The sequence below is a fragment of the Stenella coeruleoalba genome, assembly GCF_951394435.1.
Source record: "Stenella coeruleoalba genome assembly, chromosome: 1".
NCBI lineage: Eukaryota > Metazoa > Chordata > Mammalia > Artiodactyla > Delphinidae > Stenella > Stenella coeruleoalba.
Window position 1 is genome coordinate 181,783,381 of NC_137169.1, and position 17,883 is coordinate 181,801,263.

Genomic DNA, 17,883 nt, shown 5'->3' on the forward strand with positions numbered 1-17,883 from the left:
AGGTAGACAACTGGCCTCTGCTTGAACCCTAAGCTGAGAAAGGTCTTACTGATGGACTTCCATTTTATAATCAATGAGCACATTAGAGAAAACTCCTCCAAGTGTGGCCACTTAAAGTATTACTCCTTTGAGTATGTCTACCCTTGGTGGGCATATAGAATACACCTAATTCCTCTTCCTGGAGACCATCCAGCAAGTGTTCAAGAATAATTCTCATTCTCCTTCCTAATTCTCCTTTAATCAAACAGCTTCACCTCGCTAATTTATGCACTTATAAGTTAAAAAGTATTATATTATATTAATTATATTATATTATATTATAAACTAATATTATCAACTTCCAACTTATAAAAACAATTATATTATATCATATCATACTATATTATGTTATAAATTTATATTATTAACTTCCCAACTTCCAACTTAGAGTTTCTAGACCTGGCACTTATATCTAAACATGCTCTTGTCTTTTCCTTTTCGAGAAAAATTCCCAAAACTTAGCTCATTCATTCAACAATTCACTGAGCATCCATCCCATGCCATGGCCATGTAATGGCACTCAGGAATCACCAATTAACAAAATAGTCAGAAATCCCTGCTCATGCAGACTTTATATTCTAGAAGCACCAACCCAGAACAAAATGCCCGCCATGTCCCAGACACTTTACCCCCCAATAACATAGCCTCATCCCACAGTCTCAGAAAAATCCCTAAGTTTTTCATACTTGTCCCGGTTACCCCAGGGGCCCTCAACCTTTGCCAACATTGGACACCTACTATGTACCACCACCAGAGGGTCTACTTCAGCATGTCTGAAATATGCCCTGACATCTCTATTTTAAAAACAAGTATGCAAAACTCTACAGGTTATTCTGATGTACCTCAGATGTTGAGAACCTTCACATTAAGCTACATCTCCCCCATTTTTTGCATATAATACATGCCCTGGATCCACCAATTATCCTTGTTATATTTTACCTTATGGATTCCATTTATAATTTAGTCTTTCATCCAACATGGCCACTTTCCTTTCCAGCTTCTTATCATTTGCAAACCATCTGAGTGCATCCATCAAGGTCACTAATAAAGATGCTTGCCCTGAGAACCCTACTTACAAATAGATCGGGATCCTTTTGGTTAGACACACAAAAAAGTCTCTTATTCTCAGAAACCTAAGCATTTTTCTTCTTCCCCATCTTGTTGTAGTTCTCTTGGCCAAGAGTTTTCCAGCAGAGATGTTACAACTTTACATAGCTACATTCTTTAACAACAGCTACAATGCACCTTTCTTAAGCACAGTGGCCATGTTTTATTTGTGTGCAAGGAAATGAAATACATTCCATCACCAGAGACAGTGCATATTTTATTTAACAAATCAACTGCCATTTACTGACCACATATTAAGTGCCAGGTGCTTTTCATACATTACTTAAGCAGACTTCATGGCAACAACATAAGGCATTTATCAGATTCTCCATGTACTAATTGGGGAAATTAATAATGGTTACCATTTTTAGATCACTAATTATATGCAAGACTCAGAGAGATTAGATAATTTGCCCAAGGTCACACAGATAGTAAATGGTAGTCCCTGACTCATTCTTTCTTTAAACAATCACTGAGTGCCTACTTGGAGCTGGGGACTCAGCAGTGTTATGAGTTGTGTCCTCCGCCCTTTGCAGAGGTATATCTAAGTGCTAAACCGAAGTACATCAACATGTGACCTCATTTAGAAATAGGGTCTTTCTAGAGATAATCAAGTTAAAATGAGGTCATTAGGGTGGGCCTGATCCAATATGACTGCTGTGCTTATAAAAGGGGGAAATTTGGACACAGAGACAGACACATACAAGGAAAGACAAGATGAAGACACGCAGGAAGAAGACAGCCGTGTGATTGCAGCGCTTCGTGTACAAGTCAAAGAATGCAAGGATTGCCAACGAACACCAGAGGCTGGAAGAGACAAAGAAGGAACACCTTGAGCTGTCAGAGAGAGCGTGGCCCTGCTGACACCTTGATTTCAGACTTCTAGCCTCTATAACCGTGAGACACTCAATTTCTGTTTTAAGCCACCCAGTTTTTGGTACTTGGTTATAGCAGCCCTAGGAAACTAATATAAGCAATGAAGAGAATAAAGACTCTCTACCAGGGAGCTTACATTCTCCTGGAAGAGCCAGACAATAAACAAGTGGGGATAGTATTGGGAAGCCCAATAGGGCAAGGCAAAGGAATTAGAAAGTGAGGAACAAAAGATATTTGTGATTTTAGAAGGAAGGTCAGTGAGAAGGTAACAGCTGAGCAAAGACTGAAATGAAATGAGGCATTGGGCCACATGCAATCTGGGCAACCTCATTCCCGGCAGAGGGAGCAGCAAGTTCAAAGACCCTGCTCCACATATTTGGGGAACAGCAGGAGGCCAGTGCATCCGGACAGAGTAAGTGAGGAGGTCGAGTGGCTGGAGGTGAGGCCAATGAGGTGAAGAGGCAAATAGATGCCTTTGAAAGTCATTGTAACAACTTGGCTTTTGCACTGAATGAGATAAGAAGCTTCTGGGGGGTTTTCACAGGAGAATGACATGATCTGACTTGCTTTATAAAAGGACCCCTCTGGCTGCTGCAGAGAGTACAGACTATTGCAGGTCAAGAATGGAGGTCACCTAGGAAGCTGCTACAACAGTTTATGTATGAGATGACAGGAACGTGGACAACTGTGGCAGATGAAAGTGGGCTGGGGAGATTTCAAAGACAGAGCTGCCAGAATCTGCTCATGAATTTGATGTGGGCTATAATGACTTGTTGGTTTGGGTCTTTAGCAATTTGCAGAAAGGAGTGACCATTTACAGAGATGGGGAGATCTGAGGGAGGGCAGGGTTTTCAGTAGAAGCTAGGGAGAGGAATGGGACCAAGGGTTTACTTTTGGACATATTAACTGGTAGAGCCAAGATTTGAACCCAGTCCTATCTACCAAAGACTATACATTTCCACCTTATACCACCATAGGCTAAGTGGCACTACCATCGGCCTCTTCTTATGGAACTACGACTACTACTAAGAATGATAATACCAAACTACAAATAAAATAGATAAAGTATGACCTGAAAATTTCTTGCAACCTGAAACCCAGAAGCACTAGTGGATTGGAACTTGGAGTGGCAACTAGAAAGAGGAAATGGTCCCAGACTGTTGCCTCTGGGAGACAGGGTCTGGGCATACCTCATACCCATTTGGTAGAGTGGGCCTCTTGGGATGAAAGGGCAGTGCAGTCAGAACACAGACACTAACAGGGCCATGTCCTGGGCCTCTGGGGGCTCGAGTAGGCTCTAAGAGGATGCTCAGGAAAAAGTGTACACAGCAGGGGAGAGGACTCCCACCTCATCCCATTGCCCCTTTCTGTGCATAGCATGATTCTGCACATGACAGGGAGGCAATGAAGAGAGCCTCCAATGGTGATATGTCAATAGGGGGAAATTGGTACCAAATCGGGAGTGGGGACATTTGGACTGGAAAAGTGAAGATGGGGAACACCCAGAGAGTCCTGCCTCTTGAAGTCCCTGGCCCTCATCCTCTCCCACATCTGTACAACCCACAGCCCCAGAAGTGCCTCCCACCACCACTCCCTGCCCCAGATCAGTGCGTGCCACCACGGCTGCCAGAACCCTCAGCACAGGTCCATGGCTTTGAAGGGTCAGGGCTGCCTGTGTGTGCAGCCCTCTCAAGATCCATCACATCCAGCTGGGTGGATGGAGGAAATATTATGTTATTATTATGAGGTTAGATAGAGTAATGTATGAAAAGCTCCTGGCACATAGTATGTGGTCAATCAATGGCAGTTGGTTTTTTAGACACATTAGAGTTTTGTAGGTTATTTGCAAAAAGTAAGCTTATGTAACACACCTTTTCTTAGAGATAAAAAGCACATAGGAATGAACGTGAGATGAGGGGCTACCTCTGGGGATCACACAATTTAGCTCTGTGGCAGCCACTATAACACTCTAACATCTAGGAAAGCAGAGATCAGAAAGATGAGAGAATGACCCTCAAAGAAGAAACTGAATGTTGTCTTTCCATCACTTTCTATGGATTGAGGCCAGTCCATCCCACTTGGGTGAACAGGGATAAGCTGCCACCAGTGATTATGGGAACCAATTCAGGAGAGTATAGATTTCTGACACAAGGCCTGATTTCTGACACACAGCCCTGAAGCTCCTTCCCCCGCCAATAGTCCCAGAACCCCCAGGAATGGAGGAGAACCAGGAAAAGACATCTTGGCTATGAAGAGTGAGAAGGTAGGAAGGAAAAATAGAATCACATCATGTCAGGGTTACAGAGACCAAGCCCAGAGAGGAGATGGGACTTCTCCAAACCCATAAAGCCAGTGAGAGGCTGGGCCAGCCTGGAACTCAGGACTCCCTGCCCCTTTTCTCTCAACTCCCTAACAACAACAACAACTTAAGTCAGTAGGAGGCTCTTCAAAGAGCTGCTCTTTTTTTTGATAAATTGCAGGATGGGAATCAGACGCCAAGATACAGATGTAGAAGGAAAGCCTCAGTGATATTGTGACCCCGCACAATACGCCACATCATTGGAAGAAGCCAGCTTAGCAGGACCAAAACCCCCCTCTCTGCCAAGAAGGAATGTGAGGATCATAAATAGTTTTTGCCGTGGAACAAAGCCTTCTGGTAGCTGCAGCAGCTGGCCAAATCCTACAGGAGTCCCAGCAGCAGCCTCAACTGGGAGACAGGCCCTGCCATCCCAGCCCCAACTTCCTCCTCAGGCTGCAACTTCCCACCTGCTGGACACCAGCTGCCCCGGTGGGACCTTTCTCAGGGCCACTGAGGTTAGGGAGATTTAAAACAAGATTTAAGAGGCTTGATAGGTAGGATTCACTTTTGAGTGCATGTATTGGAATAAAGGTAAGCCCCGTGTCAGAGATTTAATTTACAAAACTGAGGATACAGAAAAGGCTAATTAAGAGCTCTAGACACATCAGGAAAGATTATTCCACTCTATAACAAGATTCACCACAGGACTGGGTAGGGCACGGCTGTCCTCAGTCTATGCTGGCAAACCCAACAGCACGGGTCCACACTCCAACCCATGGCCACAGGCATTAGGGACAGCCTTCTCCATTCACAACGGCCACTTGTGAGTCACCCAGGTGGCGTAGTGGAAAATGGAACAACCAAGGTCTGAAATCCATGAGGATATTATGGGTTTGGAGGCAGAGATGGGGGACAGGGCCTATGCTACTGGTTTGAAGGTGAGTTCACGGAAGAGGTGCCTCTGGACTATAGTAGCTATGCTTTCTCAGGTCTCCTCTACTGCTTTTCATTGTGGCAATAACATTATTCAAAAGGCACCATTTGTAGAGAATGTACGCAAAGAGATCAACCCACCTTCCTGCTATCCTCTAGCTTTGCTTCTGGAAAGCGAACCTAAATTCAAATGCCATTCACTAGTTCACTCTGAATCTCCTAAACTTTGTAGGCTTCAATTTTCTCACCTGTGAAACGGGAATAATAATGCTTACAATGCTTTTAGAAGGATCGAATATAATGTTTATGAAGCCCCACGGTACCTAGAACACACAAATGCTAGAGATCCTCATTGTTTTTCAGCTATTGGGTGTATGTGTGGGGAGGCTGTGAGAGACAGGAGTTCTGAGTGTTGACAGGAGCTCATCTTGAAACATGAAGGCGTTTGAGAAGGAAAGTTTTGGGGGCTGGGCCATTTCAAAATGAAGCATTGTGTTTGGGAAGCAATAAAAAGCGAAAAGGATAATAAGAGTTGCCAAAACTTCTATTTCATAACATAGTCTAAGGGGAAAAGTTCTGAGAAAATTGTTAAGCGAATATGCTAGGCTCTATGCTCTGCTGTGCATGGGAGCGTGGGAAATTATAACAAAGCAAGCGGTCCTTTGTTTTAGACTTACCATGGAAAGGCATGACTTACAGACATGATTAAAGAATCATAATCATAAAAAAAATAAGAGAAGGGACTTGAAATGCATTTAGTCCAACCTTTCATTTTACAGATGGAGAAATGAAGAAAAAAGGGATAGCATCACCTCTTAGTTAGGGGTCTGCCTCTCTTGTCATTTGATGTGAAGTGGCTGTGACAGTCTGATGGAGGAGTTCAGGGACATTTCTCCCTGGAGACACTGGCCTGGCCGGTGCTTGCTTCTCCGGAAACTGATCTGTTTCTAAAGCCTTGCCTTTCTAGAAGTGCCTTTCAGCGCGCTTTGAGTATGTTAACAGGGTGAGCATTTCCAATCGACCCTTTCACTTTCATGGTATTAGTTCCACTGAGTGACTCGTTAAATGGAAAATACCTGAACTGTGCCATTTCCTCCCTGCACATGCTTATGCCATTCTTATATTCCAGTGTTTTTCCATCTCATGGAATGCAAGACACCTGGAGAAAAGAGAGACTTTTTTTTCCCCCTTACATTAATTGTCTAGCCAGGTTTGAGAGTGCTTCCTGACCTTAGAAATTATTGTGTCTTTTATTTTCATGTTGGTAAGACACATAACACAAATTTATTTGCAATCCAATAAAATATCCCATCCTGCTTTTAGAATAGTATTGAAAATAAAAAAACATTTCTTGAATGCTCAACTTCTAGTTGGGATAATATGCTTGAAAGGTTAACTAGCAATTCAAGGCCATATGTAATTAAATGCTCTAGAAATTCAAAGGCAAAGATGGCTGCCATTTAAAATTGTCCGAGAAGGCCTCAGTGGAGCAGCTAATGCTGGAGATGACCCAGAAGGATGAGCGATATTACTGCTGTGAGCCCCTGAAGGGCAGGGACCAGAGCTCATCATCTTTGGAAGTAACTAAAGGGCTTGTGTCTCTAGGACCCAATGGTACTCTGCAATTAATGTCTGTTGAACTGAATTAATTGATAGCTAGAGATAACAGTGGAGAATTTCCTAGGCAGGGGTAACAACACGACCAAACCCACGAGGTAGAGATAAGCCTTCTGTGTTAGGGAGCCCCAAGAACAGTCCAGCTGCAGGAAGGCTTCCTGTTGGGAAGTTTTGAGAACAATGGCCCAGGTTGGAGGGGCCCACAGAGGCCAAGATAAAAGAAGTCTATGTTATCCAAAGACAATGAGGACTCACAGAATTTTTTTTTTTTTTTAGTTAGGGAGTAAACAGTATGAAAATTAACCGGAAATAATGGACAGAGAAGTAAAAGTAGGTGGCATTTTAGTTTGGGGTCCACCAAAGTGGACATCCTGGGTTCAAATCCCAGCCCTATCATTTCCCGGCTGGGCGACCTTGAGCTTAATTTCTCCAAGCCTCAGTTGTCTTATATGTGACTTGGAAATAATAATAGGACCTACCACACAGGATTATGATGAGAACTAAATGAGATAATTTATGAGCAGTGCTTAGTGGTATAATGCCTTGTGCATGGTAGGCTCTCAATTAATTCACAGCTGAAGAGAAAGGCACTAGAAGCAAGGAAGGACTTGCCATTTTCGAATTCACCAACGTGTTTCACTAGTTCACCATTCATGCAGGCTGCACAGTCTATACTGTATGGTTGAAAATTAAAGTATCTTTTATAATTGCCCGACTCTACAACTCTTTCACACTCCAGATATGCAACCTATTTGGCAGCTGAAATAGTGAACTCAATTCTTGCACCATCTCACCCTTATTCTCACCACCCTAACCAGCTACTGCCAGGACTGAACTGAAAAGAACTACGAAACTTTTCAAGGAAGTCTCAAAATTCAAAGATCCCTTCTTTGCCGGCTCCAAGGATTAGCCTCTAGCGGGTGGCTGTAGGCTCTAGATCACCACCTCCCGACTCGACTTGGCAGGAGCACAGGGTGACTGCAGGAGGCTCACAATTCAATACAGGCTCAAGCACTGCCTAAAAACTAAAACTCACATAGGATATCTTGCATATGTAACTACAAGGATTTCAAATTCTTTTCTGATTAATAAATTACAAACTGACTGTCACATGTTACTGATTTATAGCAATGTTTGTCATTGTATATTTTCTCAATCTGCAGATGCTAAATCTATTGCTACTCCCATGTGAAAGTCTTTAATATCTTTTGACATTTTAAAGCAAACTCCCTGAATGTGTTTGTCATGAAAACACCACAGGAATGACAAGAAAAAATTTATAAATCACCTGTCTTAAGTAATGTGGAGCTGTGTGCCTAGGTCCAAGATAATAAATGCCTTAAAAAAAAACCCAGTGATTGAAGCTACTAAAATAAGCAGAAAGGAGCTGGAAATGGCCTTTCCCCTTAACTCCAGGATCCTGGAAGAGATTTTCAATAGCAAAACATATTTGAAATAGAAGAAGTTTGCTTCCCCTCTCCTGTCCCCCAAAAGATGTCAGTACACAAAGAGACAGGCTGTCTCTACACACAGATCCCAGAGTTTTTATCCAAAGAGGAGTCAGCCAAGAAAATATCAGAATACAAACATGAGATGCATTCATAGTGCCTCCCCGTTGTTCTTACCTGTCCTGCCGTTCAGGAGAATCGGCTTGCCCTCGAGGTCTCCCCTCATGGGGACGACTGTGATCTTATATTCTGTCCCGGGCTGCAGACCTAGAAACAAGCAGCCAGTGCTGGGTGTGAGTACAGGCTCCAGACCCTCGAGCCCCAGCACTGCTCTTCCCCAGGATTTCTCCTGTGAGGGTGTGGAGAGGGCTAAGCTTCTCTCCTCAAGACTATAATCTACCTAAGGCAGCTAAAGAGCTGCAGGACCAGTGGAATACGAGGCATCACTGCGGAGCTTATCCGTCATGAAGCGCGGGCCAGAGCGGATGAGATGAAGTTAATGGAGTTCCAGCTCCTTTCTTGGACCACTAGACCTTATTTCCCAATTGTATTTACAGCCCAAATGTTTTTCTGCTCCCAACAATCCTTTTCCCTCAAAAGTTTCTTTCCTCCCCATTGTAATAATTAGCTTAATTTTTCCCTCTTTATTTTCTTTGCTTTAATTTGCCCTTTCTTTTTCTTTTTTCTTTATCTTTGTTTGTTGTTTCTCTGTAGCGGCAACTTGAATGACTGTTTCTCATGACACAAATATTCAGACTCTGGTGGTGAACTGCGGGCAAACAGCAGCATGTATGAGGCACACACGCGATTTGCCACCGCACAAAACATTGAGAACCGCAAGATGACCTCTCAAGACAGAATGCAGGGAGTAGATGGCAGGACAAGGCCCCAGAGGAGGACTCACCGTGGAGCTAAAAAGCCTCAGGGCCCCTTCCAAGGCCATGTGCTGAATTGGGTATTCGTGCTTGTGTATTACTTTTCTTAAAGAGGACACTGAAAATTGTACAAACTTCAGGTGTCACAAAACATTACCCAGCCCTACGTGGCCCCGTTCTGTTTGCAGCCGTCTGATTTCCAGCTCTCCCAGAGTTAGCTCTGTCACCTGGGATAGGAGCGCCCTACACCAGGCCCGCCTAGCTCAGCTCCTTCCACATATGGCACTGAACGAACCAACCTCAGTCAACCAATGTCTCTCTCTCTCTCTCTCTCTCTCTCTCTCTCTCTCACACACACACACACACACACACACCAGTTCTTCCAAAAGGAATGTCTGTGTCCCATCAAAGCCACCCCGAGACACAGACAGGGGCTTCCAGAGGGTTAGCTGACTTGGGAGAAGATTTCGGATGTGTAATCTGTTACCCAGGTGCTCCAAGCTTCCAGAGGCAGTGCTGGAATGCTGGAGCAGAGACCTCGGGCCCCCAGAGTGGGCTCACCTCTGGGAGTTCCCGGGTCAGGGTTCAGGTGATTCCCAAGGCCCCAGGACCCTCTGTGCACACCTGAGTGCTACAGATGCTGGTCCCCTCTGCACGCACTGTCCCCGCTTCAGCATCCACTAGCAAACATCTCACATCCCCAGTGTTGGCTCTTACCTGTGATGTCATACCGGCTCTTGGGGTCACTACTCTTGGGCACGGTGACCTCGGCCACCTCTTGCCCTGTCAGGGGGCCATACTGCAGCTTGTAGTAGTCCACCTTGGTCGGGGGGTTCTCCCACTCCACATGGAGGGAGTTCTCAGTCTCATCCGTCACCCAGGCAGTGCCAAGCACAGCAAGATCTAGGGCAGGGGTCAGGGAGGGCAAGAGAAAGCAGTGAACATCAGGGGCCTGCAGGTCTGTAACAAGACACTGGCTCCCAGGTCAGCTCCCTTTCTTGACACACTGAAAGCAGGCTTCAGCCCCAGGACACAGTCCTTAGGAGGTGTCCTAGAACTACCAAAGTAGCAAATAATGGTTGGTTTTCACATTGTGCATGGAGGATAGACTGTCCTTCGGGAAGCCTCTCCCCCATCCCACCCCATCAGATGCCATGCAGTCCGCCCTGTCCACGCTGCTGTGGCCAAACCCTGAACCTTGCCTCCTAGGCCAACCAGCCAACCCACTCGGCCAGGGTTCACACAGCTCTGAACTAAACACTCACCCTTTAGCTGCAGAGGCCCTGCCCACAGAGACTCAACCTTAGGATGAGAAGCTCAAGGCCCCTCCAGGTAGAGTTTGGGAAATGTATTTCCAATTTTCTGGAGTATAACACTGGTAATACAACCAGCTCTTTCCTCAGTCTCCCAAATCACAGCTCCTTCCCCTTCTCTCAAATTCTCCTACAAGGATTAAACACAGGCAAAGCTATGAAGTAGGAGAATTTTAAGTTGGTCCTTCTGAGTATCCTTCCTGCACCTTCTACCAAATTTTAGTACCTCCACCAGGTACCTGGTGTCCTCAGCTGCCCCACCGGTACATCCTGTGAAGGAAGAGAGTTACTGTGCACATTTATTCACAGTAAAGTATTTTTTTTAAGAGAGTGCAGTGTTTTATTTTATTTGATTTGTACTTTGGCCACGCTGAGCCAAACCCAGGGATCAAACCCAGGCCTCTGCAATCCCAACCACTAGACCACCAGGGAACTCCCATAGTAAAGTAGTCATGGCTAAATGTTCACCCCTCCACTCAGAAAAAGATGAAAATATAATGCTTATTACAAAGGAATGTATCGCTGATGTGGCTCTGTGGGAAGAACTGTTGGGTGGTTTTGAAGAGGGGTCTGGGGTCTCTGGGAACACTTTGAGTTCCAATGTCCATATCCCAGGCCGATGTCACCTGGCCTGAAGTTTGTAACAGGAAAGACAAGCCCCCAGACTTTCAGCCTCGCCCCTTCCTCACCTCCAGTGCCTTGGCTCTGAAGGTGTTCCCACCAGACTGACTGACCCCTTGTCAAGGACGTAGGACAGAGAATTTGTGCACCAGGCAAGGGGTGAACTCTACGCTCTCAAGGTCCCATGGCTCTGAACGTTTCTGATTCCCTCTGTTATGGATAAAGAAGCTCAAGGAGCGTTTCCCCTGAAGCACTCCTGCCCAAGCTCTGCCTTCTACCTGCCCGCCTCCAGGTTCTTCCCTCAAAGATGGGAATTCCTTGAGGGAACAGGTCAAGAGGCGAGTAATGAAAGTGACTCAAGGATTACAGAAGGGGCCCTACATGGCTCACAAGTGAAAAAGCAGGATCTTAATGAAAAGGTTCAAGATGATTATGGGGATAAGTGTCTCTCCGGCTGAGGCTCCCCGGAGGAGCAAACCAGAATGGGTTTCACTTGAATCCGATTAGAAAGACGACTTCACAGTCACAGGATTTTACAAGTCCCTAGAGCAAGAAGCCTAGAGGGGTTGCTAAGACTTTCACAACAGGTGTCTCGGCTCTTCATTGAGAGGCTGTGAGCACCGTCCTGTCTAAATGCAGATGCAGCCACAGACAAAAATGGGGTGGCGCAGTGGTTGAGAGTCCGCCTGCCGATGCGGGGGACACGGGTTACTGCCCCGGTCCGGGAGGATCCCACATGCCGCGGAGCGGCTGGGCCCGTGAGCCGTGGCTGCCGAGGCTGCGCGTCCGGAGCCTGTGCTCTGCGGTGGGAGAGGCCACAACAGTGAAAGGCCCACGTACCGCCAAAAAAAAAGGGGAAAGAGAAAAGGAGCCCGACAGCTGGGAGCTGGCCTGGCTCTCACAGGTGGGCCTTGGTGCTCTCCTGTTGAACATAAATAATTCCACAGGACATCAACAGCAGACAAGGTGCTCTGTGGCCATGCCAAATTAAGACCAAAGGAGACGATTCCAAGATCACATCTGCACCCAGGCAAAACATGAACGAAACATTGTCCAACTCACAAAAGTGACTAAACATCCTCCCTCCTGACTGGTATGAGTGACTGTTCCTTTTTTACCAATGACAGCTCTAGCCTCCCTCTAGTCTGCCCTCTTTCCACATAAGATTCACTAAGATACCAATCAAAGGATTACCCCCAGTTCCTGACAGCATGCAATCCAAAGCAAACCCCTGCTTCCTTAACTCTTCCCCCAAATCACCTAATACAAGCCCAACTTCTACACCAGTCCCCTCTTACACTGTCTTACTGAGGCACCCATGGTCCCCCATGGTGTGTGTGCTCCGATGCTGCAACCATCAATAAACCCAACTTGTTCAACTACAGGGGTGCCCTGAGGGGTCTTTGGCTGGAGGGCGTTGACAAAGGCAATCACAAATTGCCCTCCCAAGCATGCCAAGTCCTTCGTGGCTCTTTCCAACACTGAGCTATCCCTACGCTATTCTACCCTTACCACCAAAAAGGACAGGCAGTCTGATGATTCTCCAAAGACACTGCATGTCAAAGGCCCATCCACCTGGATGTCCCTGGATTTTCCTCAAGAGTTTAGGGCAAGATGGAGGCAGCTCATTTTTATTAGCACCTAGGACAGTGCCTGGCACATAGTAAATGTTCAATAAAGTATGCTGAGAAAAGGAATGAATCCGAATCACTCAAACAACTAGGTTTCTCCAAACCCTTGAAGATCTAGGCTGCCTCAAGTACTTCCATGAGAAAATAAGAATTTCTAAAGAATAAGCAATGATGCTTGTCCTTCCAAGCATTTTGATAGCATTTAGTGGTGCCCTGGAGACTCCATCTCTCCAGATCCATCCTCCTTCCTGCTCTGTATCCCAGATTATGACCTCTATGAAATGCATTAGCCTGGTTCCCTGGACCTCTGGTTTCTGGTCATGTTCAGCCATTGAGAGTCACCAGAAGAGGGCAACAGATCTCCTCACTCCCTCCTGGTGGGGACACAGTAGACTGCCTGCATCCCTCTACCATCAGGCAGCCCTCTCCTAAAGTCCTTTCTGGGTCTCAGTACCAACTTCCATCCCCTGCCCCTTCATACTGGGGTGGATCCCCACTGATGCTAGTCCTAGAGTGTTTCATCCTCTAAACCCTACTTATACCTCTATAAATAACCTCTTCATTAAACTTCCTTCAGCTACCCTGTTTGTACCCTCTCTTTTCTGCTGGGATGAATCTAATTGATACAGGTGACTTCAGCAGACCCCCATCCATACCAGCTTGATCTTGCTGAATGGTCACAGGGGCTCAGTGAGGGCCTGCGGATGCAGGTGTACTCCAAGGCTGCTTGTATGTGGGTGCAGGGCAATCAGACCTCACTAATCTCAGGGATAGAGAGGATGCTGTGAGCCCCAAACCAGCAGGCTCCATCACTGGCTTGGAGGACCCAATAATCATGGAGGAAAGAGAGAGGAACAAGAATGGATACTTTTCTTCAGAACCTAGGATTGCAACAGCTATGTTTTCCAAACCCCAAATCAGGGCAATAGCCTGGGGTAGTAGAAGGGTACTTGTGGGGACAATGGAAGAAAATGCTTAAAACAGAGCCTCTACTGGGAAACCTGGGGCATCTGGCTGCTTCCTCACCTGTGGTGGCAAGTAGATGCTGTGGGCTGCTGGAAATCTCTTTCTTCACGTTGCGCAGGGTGACTATGTACTTGGTTCCAGGCAGCAAGCCAAGGATCTCATAGCTGTGCTGCTCCTTGGGCACTTGGATCTGCTTGACAGAGAGCTCCTTCCCCAGGGGGTAGTAGCTGAGGAGGTAGTGGTCCACCTGGCTGGAGGGCTCCCAGCTCACCAGCAGGGAATCCTCTGTGCTTTTGAGCAGCTGCAGACCCTGGGGGGCGACCACTGCACACAGAACAGGAACAAGCATGCAGACGGTGAGGAAAGAAGGGTGGGAATCCAGAGCCAATATGTATTCATGGAGCACCTACTTTATACTTAACACTATGACAGTGGGTGTGGAGGATACAGAGCCTGTGTAAGGCACCAGTGTGGACCCCCAAAAGTTATTATCTGGTTAGGAGTTAATATTGACCCCCTATGTTGCCAGAGCTGCTCCAAGTCTTTGTTCAAAACCCTCCAGCCTCCACGTTTAGCAGGAGTTAACATAAATCTTTAAATTAAATGGTCCAGGGATGAGAAAGGAAGCTACCAACAAACAAACAAAAAAGATGGAAGCAGCTGGGACCAAGATGGTGAACCTGACCTCTGACAGACCCTGAGTTTCACTCGATGCTCATTTACTACATTAGCATATTAAATGACACACCTGCCAGCAGCCATGACGGGGACTTTAAGGACCAAAAAAGGATGAAAAGAGAGTGGTTCCCCACTCCCTCGAAAAAGCACTGCTCCTTCTCAGGTAGACTAAAGCATATGCTTCCCCGCCATTAGCCTCACTCCTACTCCCTTTGTCTTTACTCATTAGGATTAAATCTCTCTTGCCAGGTGTGGGAGAAGTTGATCTGTGAACTTAGTTACCATTTCTCCATTCTTTGGCCACTGAGTAAAGCTTGTGTTTTGTGGATTTCAGCTCAAGTTTTGTTACTGGCTGCTAGAGCCAGAACCCTCCCCTAACCAGGCAGAGAGCCTCAGCAGGGCTAGGGCCCGAGCAGGGGCCATAAGACTTCATTCAGTAACACCTGGGGCCATAAGACTTCATTCAGTAACACCTAACACAGGCACACACCATCAGGTAAGACTATGGTCCTCAAACCAGCAGTATCAGCATGGAACTTGTTAGAAATGCAAGTTCTCAGGCCGTCCCTCAGACCTGCTGAACCAGAACCTGCGGGAGGGGTCCAGGAATCTGTGTTTTAACAGGCCCTCCAGGGGATTCTGATGTAGGCGAAAGGTGGGGGGGGGGTGCCCTTCTTAGGAGAAAATGTAATTAATGGTTAAACGGTGCAGTGGGGACCGCCGGGGCAAGTTAAGAAGAGAGGCGGGCCAAGCCGTATCTCTGCTCTCACCCTGGGCGCAGTCGAGGCCTGTGAAGCCCTCCTCGCAGTAGCACTCGCCCGCGTCGCAGAAGCCTTGGCCGCTGCAGTCGCCGGGGCAGCGCCGCTCGCTGCAGTCCTCAGACGTGAAGTCCTCGTGGCACTGACAGACGCCGCGCACGCACACGCCGTGCCCGCTGCAGTTCTCCGCGCAGGCGGGGTAGGCGCAGTCGGCCCCCACGTAGGGCTGCTCGCACAGGCAGCGGCTGTCCACGCAGCGCCCGTGGCCGCTGCATGCGCCGGGGCAGGCGGGCCGCTCGCAGGCGGCGCCCTCCCAGCCCTGCTCGCAGTGGCAGCTGCAGGTGTCCGGGGAGAAGGTCCCGTGGCCGCTGCAGTGGTGACTCAGACCTGCCCGAGAGAGGAAAACAGTCAGCTGGGACTTGAGGGCTTGTGAGCGGGGAATCTCCTTCCCTGGGGCGCCTAAGAGCAGGCTGGTGATTTCAGGGTCCTGCACAGCTCTTTCTGTGGAGAAGGGTAGGGCCTATGGGGAACACAGGGAGTCTGCCTTTTCCAACCTAGGCCAGAGGAGGACCTGCGCGATCTATTGATATATTTTATGTCTGAATAGCCACAGGGACCACATTTGCCTTTCCCTTTTCATCCCGAGCGCTCCTTTGACTTCTCTTGGTTCCTTCCCCTGTGAATGGTGCTAATTGTTTAGTACTTTTCTATGAAGCCGCCTTAAATGCTCCAACCTGGATGTCAGCGGGCCAGCTTACACTAAGGGACAGGGCTCCGGGGCCAGGCAGGAGAGCTCCAGGCTGGGTGAGAGCTTGGTTGGAGGGGGCTGGACCTAGCAAGGCTGGGTCCTTGGGAAATGATCCCAAAGTGAAGCCTGGAAAAGTGGATCTGCAGAAGCTATCAAATAGCCCAATCTCATTATGGGGGTGGCAGACGGGAGAAGGATTAACCAGGCTCCCCTCTCTAACCCCAGACAGCAAGAGGCAATTGGAGGGCGGGCCAGTCAGCCCTGTCTCTTCACCAGCCCCAGCTCCTGTCTCAGAACACCCTCTTTCCTTCCTAAAAACTTTAGACATCGAGGTCCCTCAGGGGCAGTTCCATGCTGTTTTATTCATGACAGCATCCTCCGTGCCTAGTTCTGTGTCTGGCTTATGAGAGGCGCTCTTAACGGTAGCGATTTCTTCAGGCATTAAAATATATGCCAAAGTATCACTGGTTATAGTATCATCTGGATCAGCCTGGCCGTTTATGCTGAAAAAAAGATGTGGTGATGGGGGGACTCACTATTTGTAAAATCAAATTGTAGTACTAGGGGCTTCCCTGGTGGCACAGTGGTTGAGAGTCCGCCTGCCGATGCAGGGGACACGGGTTCGTGCCCCGGTCCCAGAGGATCCCACATGCCGCGGAGCGGCTGGGCCCGTGAGCCATGGCCGCTGAGCCTGCGCATCCAGAGCCTGTGCTCCGCAACGGGAGAGGCCACAACAGTGAGAGGCCCGCGTACCGCAAAAAAAAAAAAAAAAATTGTAGTGCTTTATTACTGATAAAAGAGTTCACGATTTTCTGCCTAATGGCCGGGAATCTTCTGTACATCATCCGTAGTTCTCAGAACTAGACTAGCTGATAGAATTCTCCTCAATGGACAGTTGCGGAAACTTAAGGAATTTGCCCAAAGTCACACAGCTAAAGAATGGCAGAACTGGGATTTGTACCCAATCCTGTCTAGCTCCAAGGCCATTGAGCTTTCCTCTCTAACCCGTTGCTTTCCCTTACAATAGAGACTGGATCCCCAGGTAAAACTGCACCCAAAAGCGTTCTCATCCAGAAGCACTGACCCAAGAGTCCAGACTCACTTTAAGGGTTGCTGGTCCCTCCCTGCTCAGGCTTGAAGGTAACCCCTGGAAGCTAAGCGCCAATGGTGGCACCCCCTAGAGAAAACCCAGAGTGAGAGGCAGGGTGGTCATGAGGCTGGCGGAACACATGAAGGTGCTCATTCAGTGTTTGTTGAATGGATACCAGGTGGTGAGCTCACCAGCAGCTCCCGGGCAGCAGCGCTGGACACTACACCGCTCCTTCACCTCCGCCATCTCTTCCTCCAGCTTCTTCACCCGAGCCAGGAGGTCCTGGATGCTGCCTGCTAACTCACAGTCCTTCTGGGGCGTCTGCAGGCGGATGTTGTGCCTGAAGATGATGTTCTGTTCCTCAGCCTCCCCTGGGGCCAGGAGTGAGGCTCCATCATCACGGAGGGGCTGGGGGTCAGCCTCCACCTGGACCAGGGCGGACTTGGGCACATCAATCTTGTAGGTGTGGCTGACGGTGACCTGTTGCTCCTTCTCGCTGCAGCCAGAAGACTCGAGAGCGGACGGGGCTGAGGCCACCAAGAGCACAGAGCCAAACAGGAGCCCCAGGGGGAAGCAGAACATCCCCTGGAGACCCATCCTTGGAGCGACAGGGAGCAGATGCTCCAGGAGGCCTGCATCCAGAAAAACATTCAAAAGCAAGCCATGGAGATTAGCTGATGGAAATTGGCCTTTTTAACGGATTCTAAGAGTCCACAGGAAGCTGAGAAACCAGAAGAGAGATTGCCTCCTGTATGGAGGACCTGAACTAGATTATTTTTTGTTCCTTCTTCACACATTGCTCATTCTTGCCTCCTGTCTTTGCTGACACTGTTCCTACTCCCTCGAGGCCCTCCTTTTCATTTCTAATTCTGTATTTCACCTGC

The 17,883-nt window shown here is 47.8% G+C and overlaps 1 protein-coding gene across 1 annotated transcript in view; it reads right to left on the reverse strand.

The window, feature by feature from the left end:
* TNN (tenascin N) overlaps positions 1 to 17,596 on the reverse strand; it is a gene marked incomplete at its 5' end in the record, with an annotated part of 52,225 nt that extends 34,629 nt beyond the window's left edge. The window contains 5 exons of the mRNA XM_079935829.1: positions 8,497 to 8,586; positions 9,912 to 10,097; positions 13,786 to 14,049; positions 15,174 to 15,548; positions 17,191 to 17,596. Of these exons, the coding sequence (XP_079791955.1) occupies positions 8,497 to 8,586; positions 9,912 to 10,097; positions 13,786 to 14,049; positions 15,174 to 15,548; positions 17,191 to 17,596 (1,321 nt within the window). The remainder of the gene's footprint in view (positions 1 to 8,496; positions 8,587 to 9,911; positions 10,098 to 13,785; positions 14,050 to 15,173; positions 15,549 to 17,190) is intronic.
* Positions 17,597 to 17,883: the final 287 nt, after the last annotated feature.